Source organism: Engystomops pustulosus, chromosome 6, assembly GCF_040894005.1.
Source record: "Engystomops pustulosus chromosome 6, aEngPut4.maternal, whole genome shotgun sequence".
NCBI classification, from domain to species: domain Eukaryota; kingdom Metazoa; phylum Chordata; class Amphibia; order Anura; family Leptodactylidae; genus Engystomops; species Engystomops pustulosus.
Genome location: NC_092416.1, coordinates 115275911 through 115293799, shown reverse-complemented (window position 1 = coordinate 115293799; position 17889 = coordinate 115275911). Strand labels below are relative to the sequence as shown.

The 17889-nt window shown below is 39.1% G+C and overlaps 1 protein-coding gene across 6 annotated transcripts in view; it reads left to right on the top strand.

Annotated features, from left to right (window-relative positions):
* Positions 1-17542, top strand: part of NFATC2 (nuclear factor of activated T cells 2) — a 90112-nt gene extending 72570 nt beyond the window's left edge. For 5 of the 6 annotated variants that reach the window (XM_072110639.1, XM_072110641.1, XM_072110640.1 and 2 more), the window contains one exon: positions 15986-17542. In XM_072110639.1, coding sequence (XP_071966740.1) covers positions 15986-16041 — 56 coding nt within the window. In that variant the 3' untranslated portion in view covers positions 16042-17542. Of the gene's footprint in view, positions 1-9689; positions 9777-15985 lie in introns of all 6 variants that reach the window. The other variant, XM_072110637.1, reaches the window with a different exon arrangement.
* Positions 17543-17889: the final 347 nt, after the last annotated feature.

Genomic DNA, 17889 nt, shown 5'->3' with positions numbered 1-17889 from the left:
TCACAATTTTACTAGCAAATGCTTGCACTGCACGATAATTTGCGATTAATTCACTGCTTCTGCACCACAAAACTGGTGTAGAAGCTGTGATAAATCTCCCCCAAGTGAGTGAAGGTACCAATAAGGATATGGGGATACATTGGACACCATGTTAACCACCTAGATAGAGTTTTGGATGTGATATTAAATAACCGTGGTTTCCTGCAAAAAGCAGGTTTTATGGTACTAAAGTAAAGACATATGGTCATGATTCAGAACTAGCAGGTCAAATGGCTTTGATGCCCTATTCATTGTTGTCCTGAAATAGTCTGAGCTATATAGTAGTGAAAAGGCAAACAATACTGCCCCCTTTTATGAGCTGCCATCCATTCCAATATCTGTGGCAGTCATATTAGTCCCATAGAATTCACCACTTTGCTTATTTAACACATGCATAGTGTAAAAGAGAAAACAAGCTGACACTCACCATATAAAATTTTTCAGTCTTTATTCCAGAACAACATTAAAATCATGATGCAGGAGAGAGGGATCACGCAGGAGCCCACAAGAGGCGACGGTCCATTTCACGCTAACTGAGCGGCAGGACTAAGCGCTCAGTTAGCGTGAAATGGACCGTCGCCTCTTGTGGGCTCCTGCGTGATCCCTCTCTCCTGCATCATGATTTTAACGTTGTTCTGGAATAAATACTGAAAAATTGTATATGGTGAGTGCCAGCTTGTTTTCTTTTTTACACTATGCATGTTGTTGTTCTTTTGGACTATGAGAGCTAGAGCACCACTACATATTTTTACAATCTTTCGCCCCAGCCTTTCATTGCTCCTTTTTGGCTATAAAGTCTAATGGGATACTAAACTTGAGCAGTGCCCCCCCCCCCCCTTTCCCGGTTTCTTTCTACACTGAAATTGCTTATTTAACACAGCTTCTTATTGTCAAAACTGTTGATTTATTTATTTTCTTTGTCTTTGGATTTTCAGAACATGCTGCATTGATTTAGCGCTGAGGATTTGCTGGGTGACTGTTCTGTCTTATCAGTTAATTGATGGTGTAAGGGTCTAAACCTAATTATTGATGGGGATTATCTATATTAGGTGACCCACTTGTGATCTTCACACCACCGCAATGTTACAGTTTTTATATTCTAACACTAAACATGAGACAAATGATCAGTTATTCATTTTGGTAAATTTGTCCAAAACTAGTCGCCTCCTTTGTCTTTCACCTCAGTAGTAATTGTGATATGTGCACAAATATTTCAGAAGACATAAAACATATTTACAGCTGGAGTATTTCCCTGTACAGTAAGTTAGTGTAAATCTGTCTAAACCTGTGCCAAGATCATGACCAGCAGAGAGCATACAGCTTGCTGGCAGGAATTGTATTCTTTTAGTTGAGGAGTGGTGACTTTATTAGGTTTCGCCTCAGGGGTTCAAATTCAATTCAAACTGTGATAAATAAATTGGTGCAGGAGGCCAGGAATAACTTCACACTGCTGAATGTAGGCTGAGGCGTATATGCATGTGTACTGATACTACAGACACTTCATTGCGTCAGGTGGCCCGTGCCATGTTATGAAGAGCAGCACTATGTGAATGTTGCCACAAAGGAAACCTATCGTGAAGTAGATCTGATGGTAGATTCCTCCTGCCTGCCTCTGCCCTAATCTGTTATTTAGTAATCCTGGAACCTAACCTAATTTGTTAAAAAAACTTTATTTTAGTAATATGTGAATTAACTGCAGAGGCTACTAGGGCATGTACTAGCCTTAGCTCCCAGTGCCTGGCCAGGCTAGTACATCAGTAGCATCAGTAGTACAATTTATATATTACTAAAATAAAGTTTTTTAACAATTTAGGTTAGTTTTGAGGATTATTAAATTAGAGATAAGGGCATAGGCCGGGCAGGAGGAATCTACCATTAGATTTACCTCTGATTCCTTATGGTAGGTTTACTGTATGACATAAAAGTACCAAAAAAGCACATGAGAACATCTGTTACTTGTAGACGCAATTGGATGTGTTATACTTCTACACTTTGGTGATATTGTGAAACAGAAGGACAACTACGGTATTTGTAAACAACAGAGAACTATCAGGTACCATATTGATTGCTTTTCAGACATTGAGGGTAAATGGGGACATGCATCAATAGGAGTTTCTTGCTTTTCGCACCATTCTGGACCAAGACAGGTAGGTATTAAAAACAAGTTTACATTTCATCTGTCACCTTCATCTAAGGTGGCCAGTTCACTTTTTCTCACCCCTGTTCCACATTCGTGTGTGTATAGGAGTGTCCTTTGCCCTAGCTGTTTGTCTTTCAGTGATGGGTGGACAGTTTGACCAGGGGAACCTTACATGGGCTGATAACACAGCAGCAGCTACCTGTTTTGGCCACATTTACTTGAAAACAGGATACGTAGATTGAGTGAAGCCAAGAAGAACATAGGATTCCCCATGCTGCACAGCCAAGCCCCTCTGCAGCTGTTATGGCTCTTTTTACCATGAGAAACGAATACTCAGTTACAGTAAATGACTCAAAACATTGCAGAATGGAACAGACTTGTTCCTCATGTGTGGACTTCCAGCTTTAAACCTGGGAACAGAGTTCCGCTTGTGAAGATTACAGCAGAACTGTTGTATCTACATTAAAATGTGGAGAACAGCTACTACTAGAGGGGAATCACACAGTGTATGTGGAAAGGTTGTTAAGATAGAGACTGGCTCAATCTGTAAGGGATGTTATTTTTAAAGACTGGCTCAATGAGGAAGGCCTGTTACTATAAAGCCTGGATCATTGTGGAAAGGGATGTTACTATTAAGACTCACTCAATGTGTAAGGGGTGTTACTATGAAGACTATCTCATTTGTGTAAGGGATGTTACTATGAAGACTGGCTCAACGTGTAAGTTATGTTTCTATAAAGACTTGTTCAGCATGTAAGGGATGTCTCTATATAGACTGGTTCAATGTAAGTGATATTTTTGTAAAGACTGGCTGAATGTATAAGTGGACGTAGGGGTGGGGAGTGGCAAGTACAGGTATTGCCAACCACCTGCTGTGCATTTAAATCCAATTTAAGGGTCTTTTAAGAGTATTCCTGCTTTATGGGGTTATATATCAAACTGGCGACAAAATGAATGATACATATTACAGTTGAAATTGCAAATTATTGCTGTTAAAGATCAGTCTCCTATGATTGACTATGATTGCAGTGGTAACAGCTCATTTCACATCTTTAGGACTCTTTAACATTGGCGCTGTTCATCACATCCGTGGTTCAGTGATTTCCACAGATTCCTCACAAAGCCATTGATTTCTGTGTGTGTTTTCACATTTTCAGATTTTTTTGTCAATGAAAAAATATTATGAAACACGTATGTCCTATTTTTTTAAATGCGCATCACCCCCATGCTACTGTGAAAGTTTTATTGTTTTGTTTAATTGTATGTTGTAGATTATATAGATTTTATAAATTAACTTTTTGTAGATTTAGCTAAGATTTGATGACACAAATAGTGCAAATATGGAAAACGTACCGTAAAGGGAGTATGTTTGACTCGATGGGGACGATGTATTGAGCACTGTCAGGTTTTTTCTTAAATGCTAAAAAACTCCTCTGATCACCAGTTCAACAACTTTTTTCAACACCTATATGGGTTTTGGAGGAAGGGGTATGAAGGATCATACTTCAAACGGGTTTTGAATGCAGAAGAAATGCCCTGAATGTAGCAGGGAAAATCCTCTATTTCTACGGTACATCTCATTTTCCCACTTGACGTGTGCAATACAGGGTTACATTGGTGTGGGCTGGCATCCTGCTCATATGATCTTTTGATCTATCGGCAGGAAACGGCTATGTAACCATCTTGCAGTGTTTTCGGTTGTTCTACATGATGGCACTTGCAGTGCAAGTTTTCTTCTGATCTCATGAGAATCAGTACGCTTACTCAGCAGTGCGATTTTCTACTACCATAAAGAACTATATCTTGAAAGGGTAGAGCATGGTTTAGTTGTACATGGAGTATATTAACCTTCATATAGCGCTGTTGCTTGAGCTGAATGTCAGCTGTAGTACATTTTTCAAACATTTTGTGATAAAGCTTACAGAATTACAGTTTAAATATAAATCATCCAAAATGTTTTCAGTAAGTTATCATGTTATTACCCTTCAAATAGGAGGACCTAGAGCACTTTGTGATATAAAAATGTACTTATATTGTTATTAAACAGTGAAAGCTTCATTAAATGAATATTCCAGTTTTTGGTAAATTAAAGGTGCATTCTGGTAATAACTCCCTATCCACTGAATAAAGGACAACTGTTAGATGGTGGAGACTGATGACTGGGAACCATATGAATATAACATCCTTTTATCATATTTGTTTCTGTCTACTTAGGATAGTTCACATAAAACTAATTCGTAGATATACACTTGCTGCTTTGTGGTGCAATATATTAGGAGATTAGTGGTCACAGCAATGATAGCTGAATTGAACATATTATTACATTCTGAACTGAGATTGTAAACAGAAATATCTATTCCAGCTCTGTATCCCTCTTCACAGTTCAGACTGATAGTATGTAGACAAAAAGACAGATGCTGACTGTCCTGCTTACTTGCTCCTTAAATAAAGGAGAAAGATTTTTGTGGAGCAATCAAGTTGGATGATCGTTTTTTTTGGTCTACCTTTTGTACAGAGACCCTTGGTTCATGTTTGCCAGGATATCCCAGTAGTATTACCAGCTCTTTAACATGTCCTTGTCTCTATAAACTCCTTAGATCCTCCTATTTAAAGGAAACCTACCATAAGGAATCTTAATTAACTGCAGAGGCTATGGGGCATGTACTAGCTAATCAGGCACTGGGAGCTAATGCTAGTACATGCCCCAGTAGCCTCTGCAGGTAATTTAGATATTACTAAAATAATGTTTTTAACAAGTTAGAAAAGGCAGGCAGGATGAATCTATCATCAGATCTACTTCTTATGGTAGATTCCTCATGATAGGTTTCCGTTAACTGCTCTTAGGGCATTCATAAAGATGCAAATCTACTTAAAACTTAAATTAGGTCAACATGCTTACAGTAAACCTCAGTGTTTGGTGGTTTCATATTCTTCCCCTTGATGATCTCTGCAAATTTAAGTTACCTGTGATTATACAATATATATGTGCAAAACTCCTCTGCATATCTCATCTAAGTTTAAATGTGTATTAACCCTTTCAGGACCTTGCCCTTTTTTGTTTTTTCATTTTCATTTTTTACTCCCCATGATCAAAAATCCATAACTTTTTTATTTTTCCATGTCCAGAGCTGTGTGACGGCTTATTTTCTGCGTAACAAATTGCACTTCATAGAGATGGTATTCAATATTCCCTGCCGTGTACTAGGAAGCGGGAAAAAAAATCCAAATGCAGTGAAATTGGTAAAAAAACGCATTTGTGCCACCTTCTTGTGGGCTTGGATCTTACGGATTTCACTGTGTGCCCCAAATGACATGTCTACTTTATTCTGCGGGTCGGTACGATTACGGGGATACCAAATTTATATAGGTTTTATAATGTTTTCATACATTTAAAAAAATTAAAACCTCCTGTACAAAAATTTTTTTGGGGATTTTGCCATCTTCTGGCGCTAATAACTTTTTTATACTTTGGTGTACTGAGCTGTGGGAGGTGTCGTTTTTTGCGGATTTTGATGACGTTTACAATGTTATCAATTTTAGGACTGTACGACCTTGTGATCACTTTTTATAGAATTTTTTAATTTTTTTAAATGACAAAAAAAGTGCCATTTTCGAATTTGGGCGCGATTTTCCGTTACGGGATTAAACGCAGTGAAAAACCGTTATCATATTTTGATAGATCGGGCATTTTCGGACGCGGCGATACCTAATGTGTTTATGATTTTGACTGTTTATTTATATTTATATCAGTTCTAGGGAAAGGGGGGTGATTTGAGTTTTTAGGGTTTTTTATTATCATTTTTTTTTTTTTAACTTTTTTTTATTTTTACTTTTAGTACTTTTCAGACTCCCTAGGGTACTTTAACCCTAGGGGGTCTGCACGATCCTATCATATACTGCCATACTACAGTATGGCAGTATATGGGGATTTTACTCCTCATACATTACAATGTGCTGATAGCACATTGTAATGCATGGGTTAACCAAAAGTAGCCTCGGGTCTTCGCGAGACCCGAGGTTACCATAGCGACGGATCGCCGCTCCCCGATGACGTCACGGGGAGCGGCGATCCTCGAAAAGATGGCGGCGCCCACGCGCCGCCATGCTTTTGAAGCCGCCGGCAGCATTGCCGGCGGCGATCGAGGTGAAAACACCCGCGATCGGTGCTAGCACCGATCGCGGGTGTTACCGGTAAGCCTTTGCTGCAATATGCAGCAAAGACTTACCGGCTATGGAGAGGGCTCAGCGCGTGAGCCCTCTCCATGCACCCGCGGCCGACCCGTGACGTGCTATTACGTCACGGGTCGTGAAAGGGTTAATATGACACAATATAACAATAACAAGGCTAATAGTGAGAGAAAACAGAGAGTAGTAGCACATCCTATACAGGCTTCACAGAGTACAATTACAATGTTTACAGGATATACTAAGTTCTATGAAGTAACACAAAGTTGGATAGTATAATATCAAAGAGAAATTTGTGGAATATGGAGGCCTAGGCAGAGAAATTACTAAGGAAGTTTAACATAGAAAATGTAAGATGATGTGCATTTTAGCCAAGGAAACAAAAAGCATGTGTAAAATTATGTGTAGAATGGTAAAACAATGGGTAACACTGCATAAAAAGAGGCATTTATGCACATACACTGTCCTAATACTAATTACTAGTCAGACCATACATAAAAGTTAGCACACTATTTGGGGCATCAGAGTTTTACCAGAATGGGTGCATAGGAGTGGAACCAGGGTTATTAGTCATACAATGACATTATTAAAATCGGGGTTAATAACTTTGGAAAAAACTTTTATGGGCTGATCTTTTTACAGTGAACAAATACTTGAACAAACATACAGAGATAATTCTAATTATCCTTTTACACTGAAGCCTGTAACCAATGAGACATCCTCTACACGATGGATTCACCATTGTAATAGACAGGGAATCTTTACTGTAAATGCATTGAGACAATGGAACTCGTTGCCACAGAACGTCATTGGATGAGTCTGAAAGCAAAATATCACATACTATGGAAACTATTTTCAGTGGGATGTTGATCCAGGGATTTATACTGACTGCTATAATGGAGTAAGGAAGGAACTTCTTTCTCCTTTATGGTCTAATTGGTATCAACCTTATGGGGTTTTATGCCTTGCTCTGCAACAACACTGTAGGATTATAGTTTGGCTTTAAATGACTTACATCTTTATTAAAAAATCTACTATGAACTTTGAACTTACATGTGGAAACCCACTGTCCATTCTGGTATGTCATATTCAGTATGCATTACCACTGTCTTATGGAATACAAGTCTAGACAGTTCCATACATGCAGGTGTATCAGTCATGCTATCATGCTAAAGCTGGTGGTCCTATAAACAAAGCCAAAAGTGTTTCAAAGGATTTTATTACTTAAAGGACAGTATACAGTATTCTCTGAACCTTGTAATTACCATAGAGGATAAAATAGTAGAATACACCCTCTGGGCAGTTGACAAACATGCAATTACATTCTGATGATGACAGGTTTGGCAAGCATCTGAACAGGCTATGTGCTGCTACTGACTGTTCCTACACTATAATGTGAAGATCACAGTACAGTCAAAGGCTAAGAACCTGTACTGATACACACAAATGCACTCGTCCATATGTTAATTCTCTTTTGCTAGCCAATGCGGCGGTAGTTACTTTCACACAGTACACAGAGAGACACTTGCAAAAAGAAAATGTAAGCTCGATGTACTCTTAGGCCACCAGATCCCAATTGAAGCAAATGGCCAGGTAGAGAAGAGAGAGGAAGTGAGTCATCCTAACCCCTCCCCTCTCCATGAAAGCCAAGTGTCCAGGCACAGTGAGGTGAGGCATTTAACAATTTTGGTGCAGGGTGTTTTTGTGGCACGAATTGTGCTAAAATATAGCGTTAATGAATTGTCATGAAACCTAAAAGGGCCAGAACTGTCTCCACATTCATGAAGGTGAAATAGAACTCCATAGACCACCTTTTTGCAGCACTAAGTGTTGGCCAAAAACTGCTCTAAAACAGTGTTGGGAAACTAGATGCACAGGAAAAGTGTTGGATTCCCAAGCGGCACTCAGTTTGTGGATGCCCGAAAAGCACCATTATTGCGGCTACGACACTTAATAAATTAAAGTCAATAATGAATGTCCCCCTGTGTGTTCAGGTGCAATATAGCTCTATTTCTGCACCCAAACCACTGCCACAATTATGGACGTGAGTGGAGCCTTAGCTACTATGAGCTAATTCATACATATTAGCAAAACTCTTACATTGCACAGCCGCAATAAAATGAGCTATGTCATTCATCAGATCTGTATTTGTCAAATATTGTAGGTTCGTTTTTGAATAAAATATAATATACTAGAAAATTGCAGAAAGAAGCGCCCATTAAAATTATGCAATACAGGTTGAGGTCTTCAAGCGGTAGTTTTCCAGTTTTGGTGAACCTGGAACTCCCAGCATGATTTTATAAAACACAGCTATTAGGGAAGACTAGAAGCTAGAGTTTCACAAAACTGGAGGCCTACCGGGGATATTCATTATTCACTTTCCAAAAGAAAACTTTCAGCTTTTTTTTTTCTCTCTTGCTGCACCTGTTGCGTCTTATTTATGAAGTGTTGGCCAATATTGGTGCTTTTCCAACACTCACAAATATTTCTTTTTTTGGGTGCCACTTTGGAATCCCACACTTTTACTGTGCTTCTAGTTTCCCAACATGTTTTTAGTTGCAATTTTTGGTGCTCACTTAGAGCTGCAAAAAGCTGGTCTATTGAGTTCTATTTCACCATCATGAATGTAGAGACAGTTCTAAACCTTTTCTGTCCTGTGCCAATTCATTAGCCCCCTGTGTCACAATCTAACATCCCACTGAAAATTATAGAAAGATCTATGCACCAAAAGTGGACCCTTTGCCAAAATTGGTAAATGCCCCACACTATTACCAGACCCTGTACTGGCAACGGGTGTCTCACAGTGTAGAGACACTCATTATGATGATCCAATGGTTTCTTGTGCTATCTTGAGAGCTTTTATATATTATGGAACTGAATTGTTAATTTATCTAAAAGGTTCTATCATAAACTTTGATGTCGACCAATAACATGACATTTATTGCACAACTGAATCATGTACATAACTGGTACAGAATATTCATTTCTGTCAAGTTTTCCAGCATTTAACATGCTGTCTAAGGTCCAAAACATCATTGCCACAACAAGCCTTCCAAAAATGTCATCTGCTGGTTGGTTTCCATTGGTCAAAGCAATTTTGCTATTTGCATATATCTTTATTCATTGCCCTTCATCTGGTGTGTGGTACACACACTGGGATAGGGATGAACATGATTCTTTGGACTCTTGGACAAACTGCTCTAGGTACTGTGGAAAAGATGGTCTTCAGAAACCAAAAAGTTGCAGTTGTAGCTTTTTTTCTTTCTATCTCCTTTCTTTGTACCTACTCGAAACTCAAAATTTGGTTTTTGCAAATCTTTTTCAGAACTGATAGATACAAACCTTAGCTGGATACAAAACATTATATGAGGCCGAAGTCAGTGGTCTCTGAGGCGAGAATTGAAAGTAAAAGGTAACTCCTACTCATTTTACTCCCTTTTTCTGGCAGTTTCTCACATTTCTCATCCTTTAACTTCACAGTCAGATCTTTTTTTTATTTTCTGTTTCTTTGTCAATTTCTCTGAGAGATTGCTGGGAAGTATTGGCTCAGACTTCTGTACTTCTATGTGGTCAATGAGACTCCTTCATACTGTGGGAGTAATATACCAGTACAAGTATTGGGGAATCTGTTGTCATATGATTCTTAAAAATCGAATGCAAGTTGCTCAGAAAGTGCTGAATTGCCCCATTGAAGAAGAAGGCAGTTGTCATTTACATTTGTTGATGCCTTTACAGAACTCTTCATATATTAATTTTAGGGACTTCATTTTTCATTGTTCTTCTGATGATGGTCAAATATAAAGATACAAGAGTGCATGTATTGTGAAGACCCTCGGTTCAGTAGGAACCTGTGACATCACTGAGACCCTTCTTTTGATGATGTCATTAGATCCTACTGAATAGATTTGAGCGACTTTGTGGCTTGATGCATGTCTGTCTAACCATCCTATAGTATGATTATATTATGTAATCTAGTTTTATATTTTATATTGTAAATATTGACTGACATTACACGAATCGTTAATATTAAAATAATAAATAATAATTCTTTATTTATATAGCGCACACAGATTACGCTGCACAAAGCATGGCAAATTTTATTTATATTTAATATAAAAACATCAAATATAAGAAAACTAACATATCATGTGACTGAGTGATAACATTATGATTTTCTACTTCTGGCGCCCCACTGATTGATCACAAGAACAAAGGGATTATGTTCTCTTGGCTCATTCTCTGTAAATGAATATTTGTGGCCAAACATTTTGCTGGGAAGTAAGCATCTGAGGAAACCAATATGCAGGGAACCACTCTAAAGGATCAGGAATTTGGGTAATAGGTAATTTGCTTGTGATTATCGGTGAGTTAGTAAATACTTGTATTCTTCATAATGTAACAATTCAGGAACATCTTTTCCTATAACTGTGTGTTGTGCTGTTACTCTACTATTCCTACTATAAATACAGGCAGTCCCTGGGTTATGTACAGGATTGATACTTTAGGTTTGTGTTTAAGTTGAATTTGTATGTAAGTCGGAACCAACACATTTTATTATTGTTACTCCAGAAAAAAACATTTTGGCCTCTGTGATAATTGTAAAATTTTGTGCTGTATGGGAGCAATGATTATCAAGACTCCTTGTACAGACACCTTACAGCTGATCATTATAGCCTGGGACTAAAGAAAAGCATCCCGAGAGTTTCACCAAAGGTCACAGTGGACAGCGAGGTCAGTCTGTAACTAAGGGGTGGTACGTAAGTCAGGTGTCCTTAAGTCAGGGACTGCCTGTATTTCACTAAATTGATTGCTCAGTGTTGACAGTTTCAAGGTGTCCTTACTACCCAATCAAATTTGAATTGTGAAAACTCACCCCTTTGACAAGTGGAATGGTGTCACCCTATTGGCAATTTATTCATATTTCTATCGAAGCAGAGGAACAGCACAGCATAGAGTTCCATGATAAAAGGCTTGAGAATTGTAACAAAGTAGATGCCAGATGTCAGGCAAGGTGACGGGACCTTTTTAAAGAGCTGTGAAGTCAAATAGAAATGTAGTATTTCTCCCTATTTATTTTCTAACTCTCATGGTTCTACAATAACTGTTTAGAGCTCTGCTTAATGTATCTCTCACCCCCAGCCCTGCACCAAGCAGTGTGGCAATCCCCCCAGCATTCACTTGAAAGAACCTCTCCTTTTGTGTATCCCTCAGGTATTGCCATTCATTGACTCTTATAAAAAAAAAAAAATTGGCAGCACCTACCGCTGGCACAGAAACCAGACCTTCACTAAACAGAGGGCCATTCATGGACAGCCTGGACTGTAATATAACTTATTTTAGCTCCTAGTTACAAGTAGCCTAAATATGTATTTTATTTTTGAGCATTTTAGGTTGTGTCACCTCCTCATCCGTACAGACTGTAAGCTCTTCCAAGCAGGCTTCTCACTCCTTTTGTTCCATGTGACTGTTTGTACTCTGTTATGTAGTGTCTCCTATGATTTGTCAAGCACTACGGAATACAATGGCGCTATATAAATAAAGATTATTATGATTAGATAGAAGCATCAGGAAATTAATTCCACCAGGGCATTAAAACCTTATGGATTAACACATAAACCCAGTATAATTACCCAGAAAGCTTCTCTCAGCCACAATGAGTGGAGACATGGCTTTGCATCCTTGAAATTGTTAATATTATTGTTAATTATACATAATGTGCATTCACATAAATGTAGCGGATGCAGCCGTAACGTAAGAGATAGTCTAATGTTTCCCAAATGAATTCTGATCTTAAAGATATAAAACCATCCAGAGCTGCTATACTATGAGTTTCAGATAGTGAGTATTGAGTTGATTTTGTTTGAGTACTTGTTTGTGGCAAATAAAGATTTGTACACCGGCACTATATAGTAAATGATGTAATGTTCACAGACAAATCAGTAGTGGTAGTGCGACACTGACTGCTATCCCTAGAATTGATCAGTATTAATTTTGTGTGAAATAATGTGTGCATATTTTTGTCATATTACTCACATATTCCCTGTATGATAGAGCACTGCCTTTATAGGACTTCCAAGCAAAGAAATAGCGCTGCAGAATATAATAGTGCTATATCAATATTTATTATTATGTATTATTATTCATTTTTATCAAATAGTTTAATAATGTGCCAAATGTATCAACCAACCTCAGATCGATAAAACTGGTGCTTTGCCTGGTCTCAGATTGTAGTAAATTTCATTAGAGAACATTGGTAAATGTCTCTAAGAGGTTGTACTATCTGCATTGGCAAACAGAAACAATACAGGAAGGAACATAAAGGAAATCTACCTATGATAAACCAGGAGCACTTAGATATAGGGACTATGGGGGATATTTATCAGGAACTCTGCGCACCGCCAGTGGCGCAGAGGCCCTGAAATAATCGCAAATGCTAGCTTATTGCTAGCTTTTGCGATTATTTTTCACAATCCGCCACCTTCACGCCAGTGGGGCGTGAAGGGGCGTGAAGGGGGGGCGCGGCCGGCCGAGCGGGGGGCGCGGCCGGACTGGAGTGAGCCGGCGCGGGGCGTTACTGTCCCCGAGCCTGCGCACTCGCTGCTGCGTGCATACGTGAAAAGTCGCCGGTTGCGTCTCTTTCGACGCCAGGCCCTGCCAGGCGTAGGAAAAACGCTGCGCGACTGGCAGCCCGATACATCAAGAGGCAGAAGTCTCTTCATGTATCGGGCTGCGAATTTGCAGCGGCGGGGCACGAGTGCCAGTGTATGATAAATATCCCCCTATGAGTGTGGTAATCTGCTTAGATTTGTTATCCTTGTAGTATTTCCTTCTAAAATCAACTTTTGGAATGATACTGATGAGCCAGAAAGTCTCTGGGGGCTGTTACCAGAGCCTCTCCATGCTGTATTTTTACAGGCCGTTACACTGTGCAGGTGCACATTTCCCACTAGTTTCACAGACTGTTACACTGTGCAGGTTCACATCTCCCACTCTCACTTTCTCCCTCAGCACTTCCCCCTTCCACTGCCTGATGTGATCTCACTGCAGTAAAGAAAGTTTCAGGACACATTGGAGGGGGTGAAGTAGCACTTGCACACTGTAACAGCCTTTGAATCTGCAGTACAAAGGGGTCCTGGTAATGCGTTCCAGAGCTCTTCTAATTTATAAGCATATTTTTAAAAGTTGATTTTAGAAGGAAAAAGGCTGTGGATAAGAATATAAGAACATTACCACAGTCACAGAGCCTGGATCTATGAGTAAGTGTTCCTGGTTTATCATGTTGGCTTTTGATGGTAGATTTCCTGTAAATAGATGGTTCAAGAAATGGAAATTCAATAGTATTGCAGAATTCTGTACTAATTATTTGTAATATTTTTTATTAATGAGGGAATTCTTTCAATCAATGTATGAAAGTAAATGCATTACAGTTTGCTAGAAACAAATAGATTTTTGCTTCTGCTGAGCCTGCCTAATAATGAATTGTCCATGTTGGATAAAGTCTAGGCTGTAACACTTAGCTCTGTGCAGTATTGAATCAATATAGGTTCTCTATCACAGGGTGTAAGCAAGTGCAAAACAAGTATGTTCCCTTACACCACCAGCAGTAGGGACAGATTTTGACTGTACTTCTATAACACTAGTTATTGTTTCATCTGGTTACAGTTGCAAGCAAAACTGCATGTGACAGCGCAAGGTCCATCTCATTTATAGATGTATATCATCCGTGGGTTTGTGAGAAAACTTTGTGGGCATGCACTATTTTTTATCCTTTATTTGGACCAATAGCTACCATTATAGTGAATGGGTTATATCATGGACAGTTTACAGATGCTATTATGGTATGATTTTCCCGAGCACACCAAATATTATATCAATAAAATTTGAATCAACCACCGATGATACAAAGCCAGTGGTGTAATGATTGCATTCGCAGCGGGTGCGACCACGACCAGGCCGGCGATGGTCCGAGGCCCGTCGTCCCCCAGTCGGCAGTCAGTGGGTCCGGTCAGATTTGAGGAGAATCAATTGTATGCGATTCAGACATGAATACAATTGATTACAGTAGTGGTGCCGATGGAAGTGCATCTGCCAGCACTAAGGGCCTCTACTGCCATTTCGTTAAGGGGACCTCTACTGCCATCTTATTAAGGAGGCCTCTGCTGCCATTTCGTTAAGGGGGATTCTGCTGCCATTTAATTAAGGGGGAGTCTGCTGCCTTTTCATTAGGGTGGGCCTCTGCTGACATCTCATTAATGGGGTCTCTGCTGACATCTCTTTAAAGGGACCTCTGCTGACATCTCATTAATGAGGTCTCTGCTGACATCTCATTAAGGGAACATCTGCTCATATCTCATTAAGGGGGTCTCTGCTGACATCTCATTAAGGTGGGTCTCTGCTGACATTTCATTAAGGGGGCTGCTGTGACCCTTAAACCTCTCCAGAAGACCACCTCTGTAAGAGGGTCCCCTCCCTAAAAGACTATTTTTTAATTTAATCACCAATTTTTTAAAATTTATTTGCCAATGGAATCTGCCGCCTATCTACAGGTCGTACATACACATATTATATTCAAACTTTCAAACACAAACAATAATGCTACATCCTATTCCTGGTATGTAATCGGATGACCTAAAGAAAGATGAATAATCACATGTTTATGACATCACTGCAGGTCCTAGAGCAGTGATGGCGAACCTTTTAGAGACCGAGTGCCCAAACTACAACCAAAACCCACTTATTTATCACAAAGTGCCAACACAGAAATTTAATTTGTTATTTATGCTCCCTTCTCTGTCACAGCTTACATTGATACCAGCACCTGAGAACAGCAATAAAGCAGAAAATAGAAGAAATTTGAATGATCATTGTAGCTTCCCTCCAGGGTCCCATAAACAGGAAGAATAGCTCAGTGCACAGCGAGTCCTGGGCTGCCTGGGACTGCAGGAAGATACCTGGAGTCCTCTCTGGTGATGGCCTGAGTGCCCACAGAAAGAGCTCCGAGTGCCACCTCTGGCACCAGTGCCATAGGTTAGCCACCACTGTCCTAGAGCTTTTGACATGTGGCGGGGACTGAAATTCTCCGGCTACTGATCAGGAGCATTCATGTGCTAGTAACCCCTCCCAATAACAAAAACCACCCTCCTCTCTTTTGTCTAGCTATGGATTCCCATGACAACCAACCAAACAAAGACAGTCAGAGAGATAAGGTAACTGATAGCTTCTAACCTGCAAGCTGACAAATGGCTGCAGATAGTTAGCTGAAGATAGCTGATTAGAGAATTGTAGAGCTAGGAAAAAGTTTTTATACTTAACAATTGTACTTTAATGCGTTTTGTGCATATTCACCCTAAGCTGGTTACTATATAAAAGATGTTTCTCTATCCACATCATTTGGCAATTTACTATGAAATTAGCAGCAAATGTGGATTTGACTGTCAGGTGTCATAAATAAAGACCTCCTGGATGTAATGTATGCCTGAAGCAATTTGTCTTTGTATAGGAGGGAAAGATTTGACAGGCACGGAAACCGATTTAAACCCCCCTTGTTTCCTTGCTGACTGTGGATCTGTGAATATTTACTTTGTCTGGAATAATTTTATTTATATTCTCTTTTGTCTACAGTTAATGAAATTATCAGGAAGGAGTTTTCTGTTCTGCCTCCTAGAAATCAAACATAGAAGAATGAAGCTGCCAGGACCCCACTTATTTAACGTTTCCTTCTCTGTCCTCCCCGATCCTTCCGCCTAATACACTCCACCTTCTGTTTCCTCTATGTCCACTGCAAGCTGCCGATTCCAGTACCACAAACAATATCCTGGCACCAAGCTCAGCCGCGCTTCTGAAAACATCAAAGGCGTGAGACTCATTGTCCTGCCATAAGAAATATATCTGAAGACCGATGATTGAGAACTCTGTAGTATGGCTCATGGTGATCTGTGATATGTGAGAAGAACAATCTCTTACAGTGACAACTGCTAGGACATTAAAATGATGTGCCACTTACTAAGAGTCTGTGAGCAAAGTAGTGGCATTGAGAGAGCAGAGCTCAGGATTTTCTGAAGGACACAGATAAAAGCGTACAAGAAACCTAAATAAACCATATACTGTAGGCTTATGCTCTGAGAAGAGAGAAATGCTATTGAATGTCCTACAATGGAAAACTATGATGTGTTCTGTTCAATATGCTCATGCACATACTCTTTGTTAAAGTTACTGGAGGAATATAATAGAGATACATTCCCTCAAAAAGGACCTTTCACAATTCTAGACATGTCTGCTTTAGAGACTCCATAACATTACAATGCTGAACATGCTTTCTCAAAGCTCTATACTGTTATGTAAAGCTCTGTGATTTTTCCTAAAACATATTAATTAATTGACATCTGGGTTTTCCAGTTGAGGGCATCTCCCTTTAAATTAGAAACTATCCAGAAATTAGGAATACAAGTCTCTACTAAAGCAGACATGCCATGAGAATAAATAGATCCTCTTACAATATCCTCCTTTTTGTCCTAAGTCTCCGCAATGTTGTTGCATTATTTTCCTTATACAGCCGCTTCAGATTCTAATACCCATAATTATCACAGACGCATAAGTAGAAAACTCAGATTATAATATTTTTTGCAAAAATAGATTCATAGAATAGATACATAGACATTAAGTGTATATATAGTATATATACACATATACACTTTATTGTCCTTTGTATAGATGGTTTACACCATTTAAAGCAGAGATTCCAGTTGCACAGAATTAACACCCATGTGTTAACGCATCTATGTACAGCCCCTTACTCCTTCCCAACATCCAAAATCAGGTGTTGAATGAGCCCTGCTTTAAATTGTCAGTAGAGATCTCCTATGGAACTCCCATTAACTGTAAATAGCGAATGCAGAGTATGTTATTTATTGTGTCTAATCTAATGTTTAGAATGAGGAATTTAACTAATTTGCTTGTTTTATAGATCTATATATATGAACCACCTTTGTATATTTCTGTGGTATATAATGCTTTAAAAGAAAAGGTTTATCTGAAGTGTCCAAAGGACCATAAATCAGTGGGTAGGAGTCTGTGTCATTACATTCCCTGTAGTTTACCACAGCAGCCACATGTTACATTGTTGCCAACAGGGGTTTATATAACACATAGTAGTGTTAAGATTAAACAGATTGTAGTCATGCTTTTTAATTTCTTTTTCCTCCTTTTACTTTTTTTTTACATTAAGGAACCACATTACTGATTTGCATTGCAACAGTTTATTAAGAATAATTGCAATAACATTCTCTTAGATTAGATTTGCCTGTAGTTTAAGCCAAGTGTTGAACTCTGTGCACTATATAGTGCACAGAGTTCTTATTTTCCCGATATGCAGTAGAGACAGTTGTCTCTGCTACATGTTGGGGAAATAAGAACTCTGTGCATCATCTATGAATAAAATGCACAGAGTTTAATCCCCAGTCTAAGGCATGGTATTACAGCCGTGATTATGGACTTATCATGGAGTATGTGCGTCCACACATTCAGGT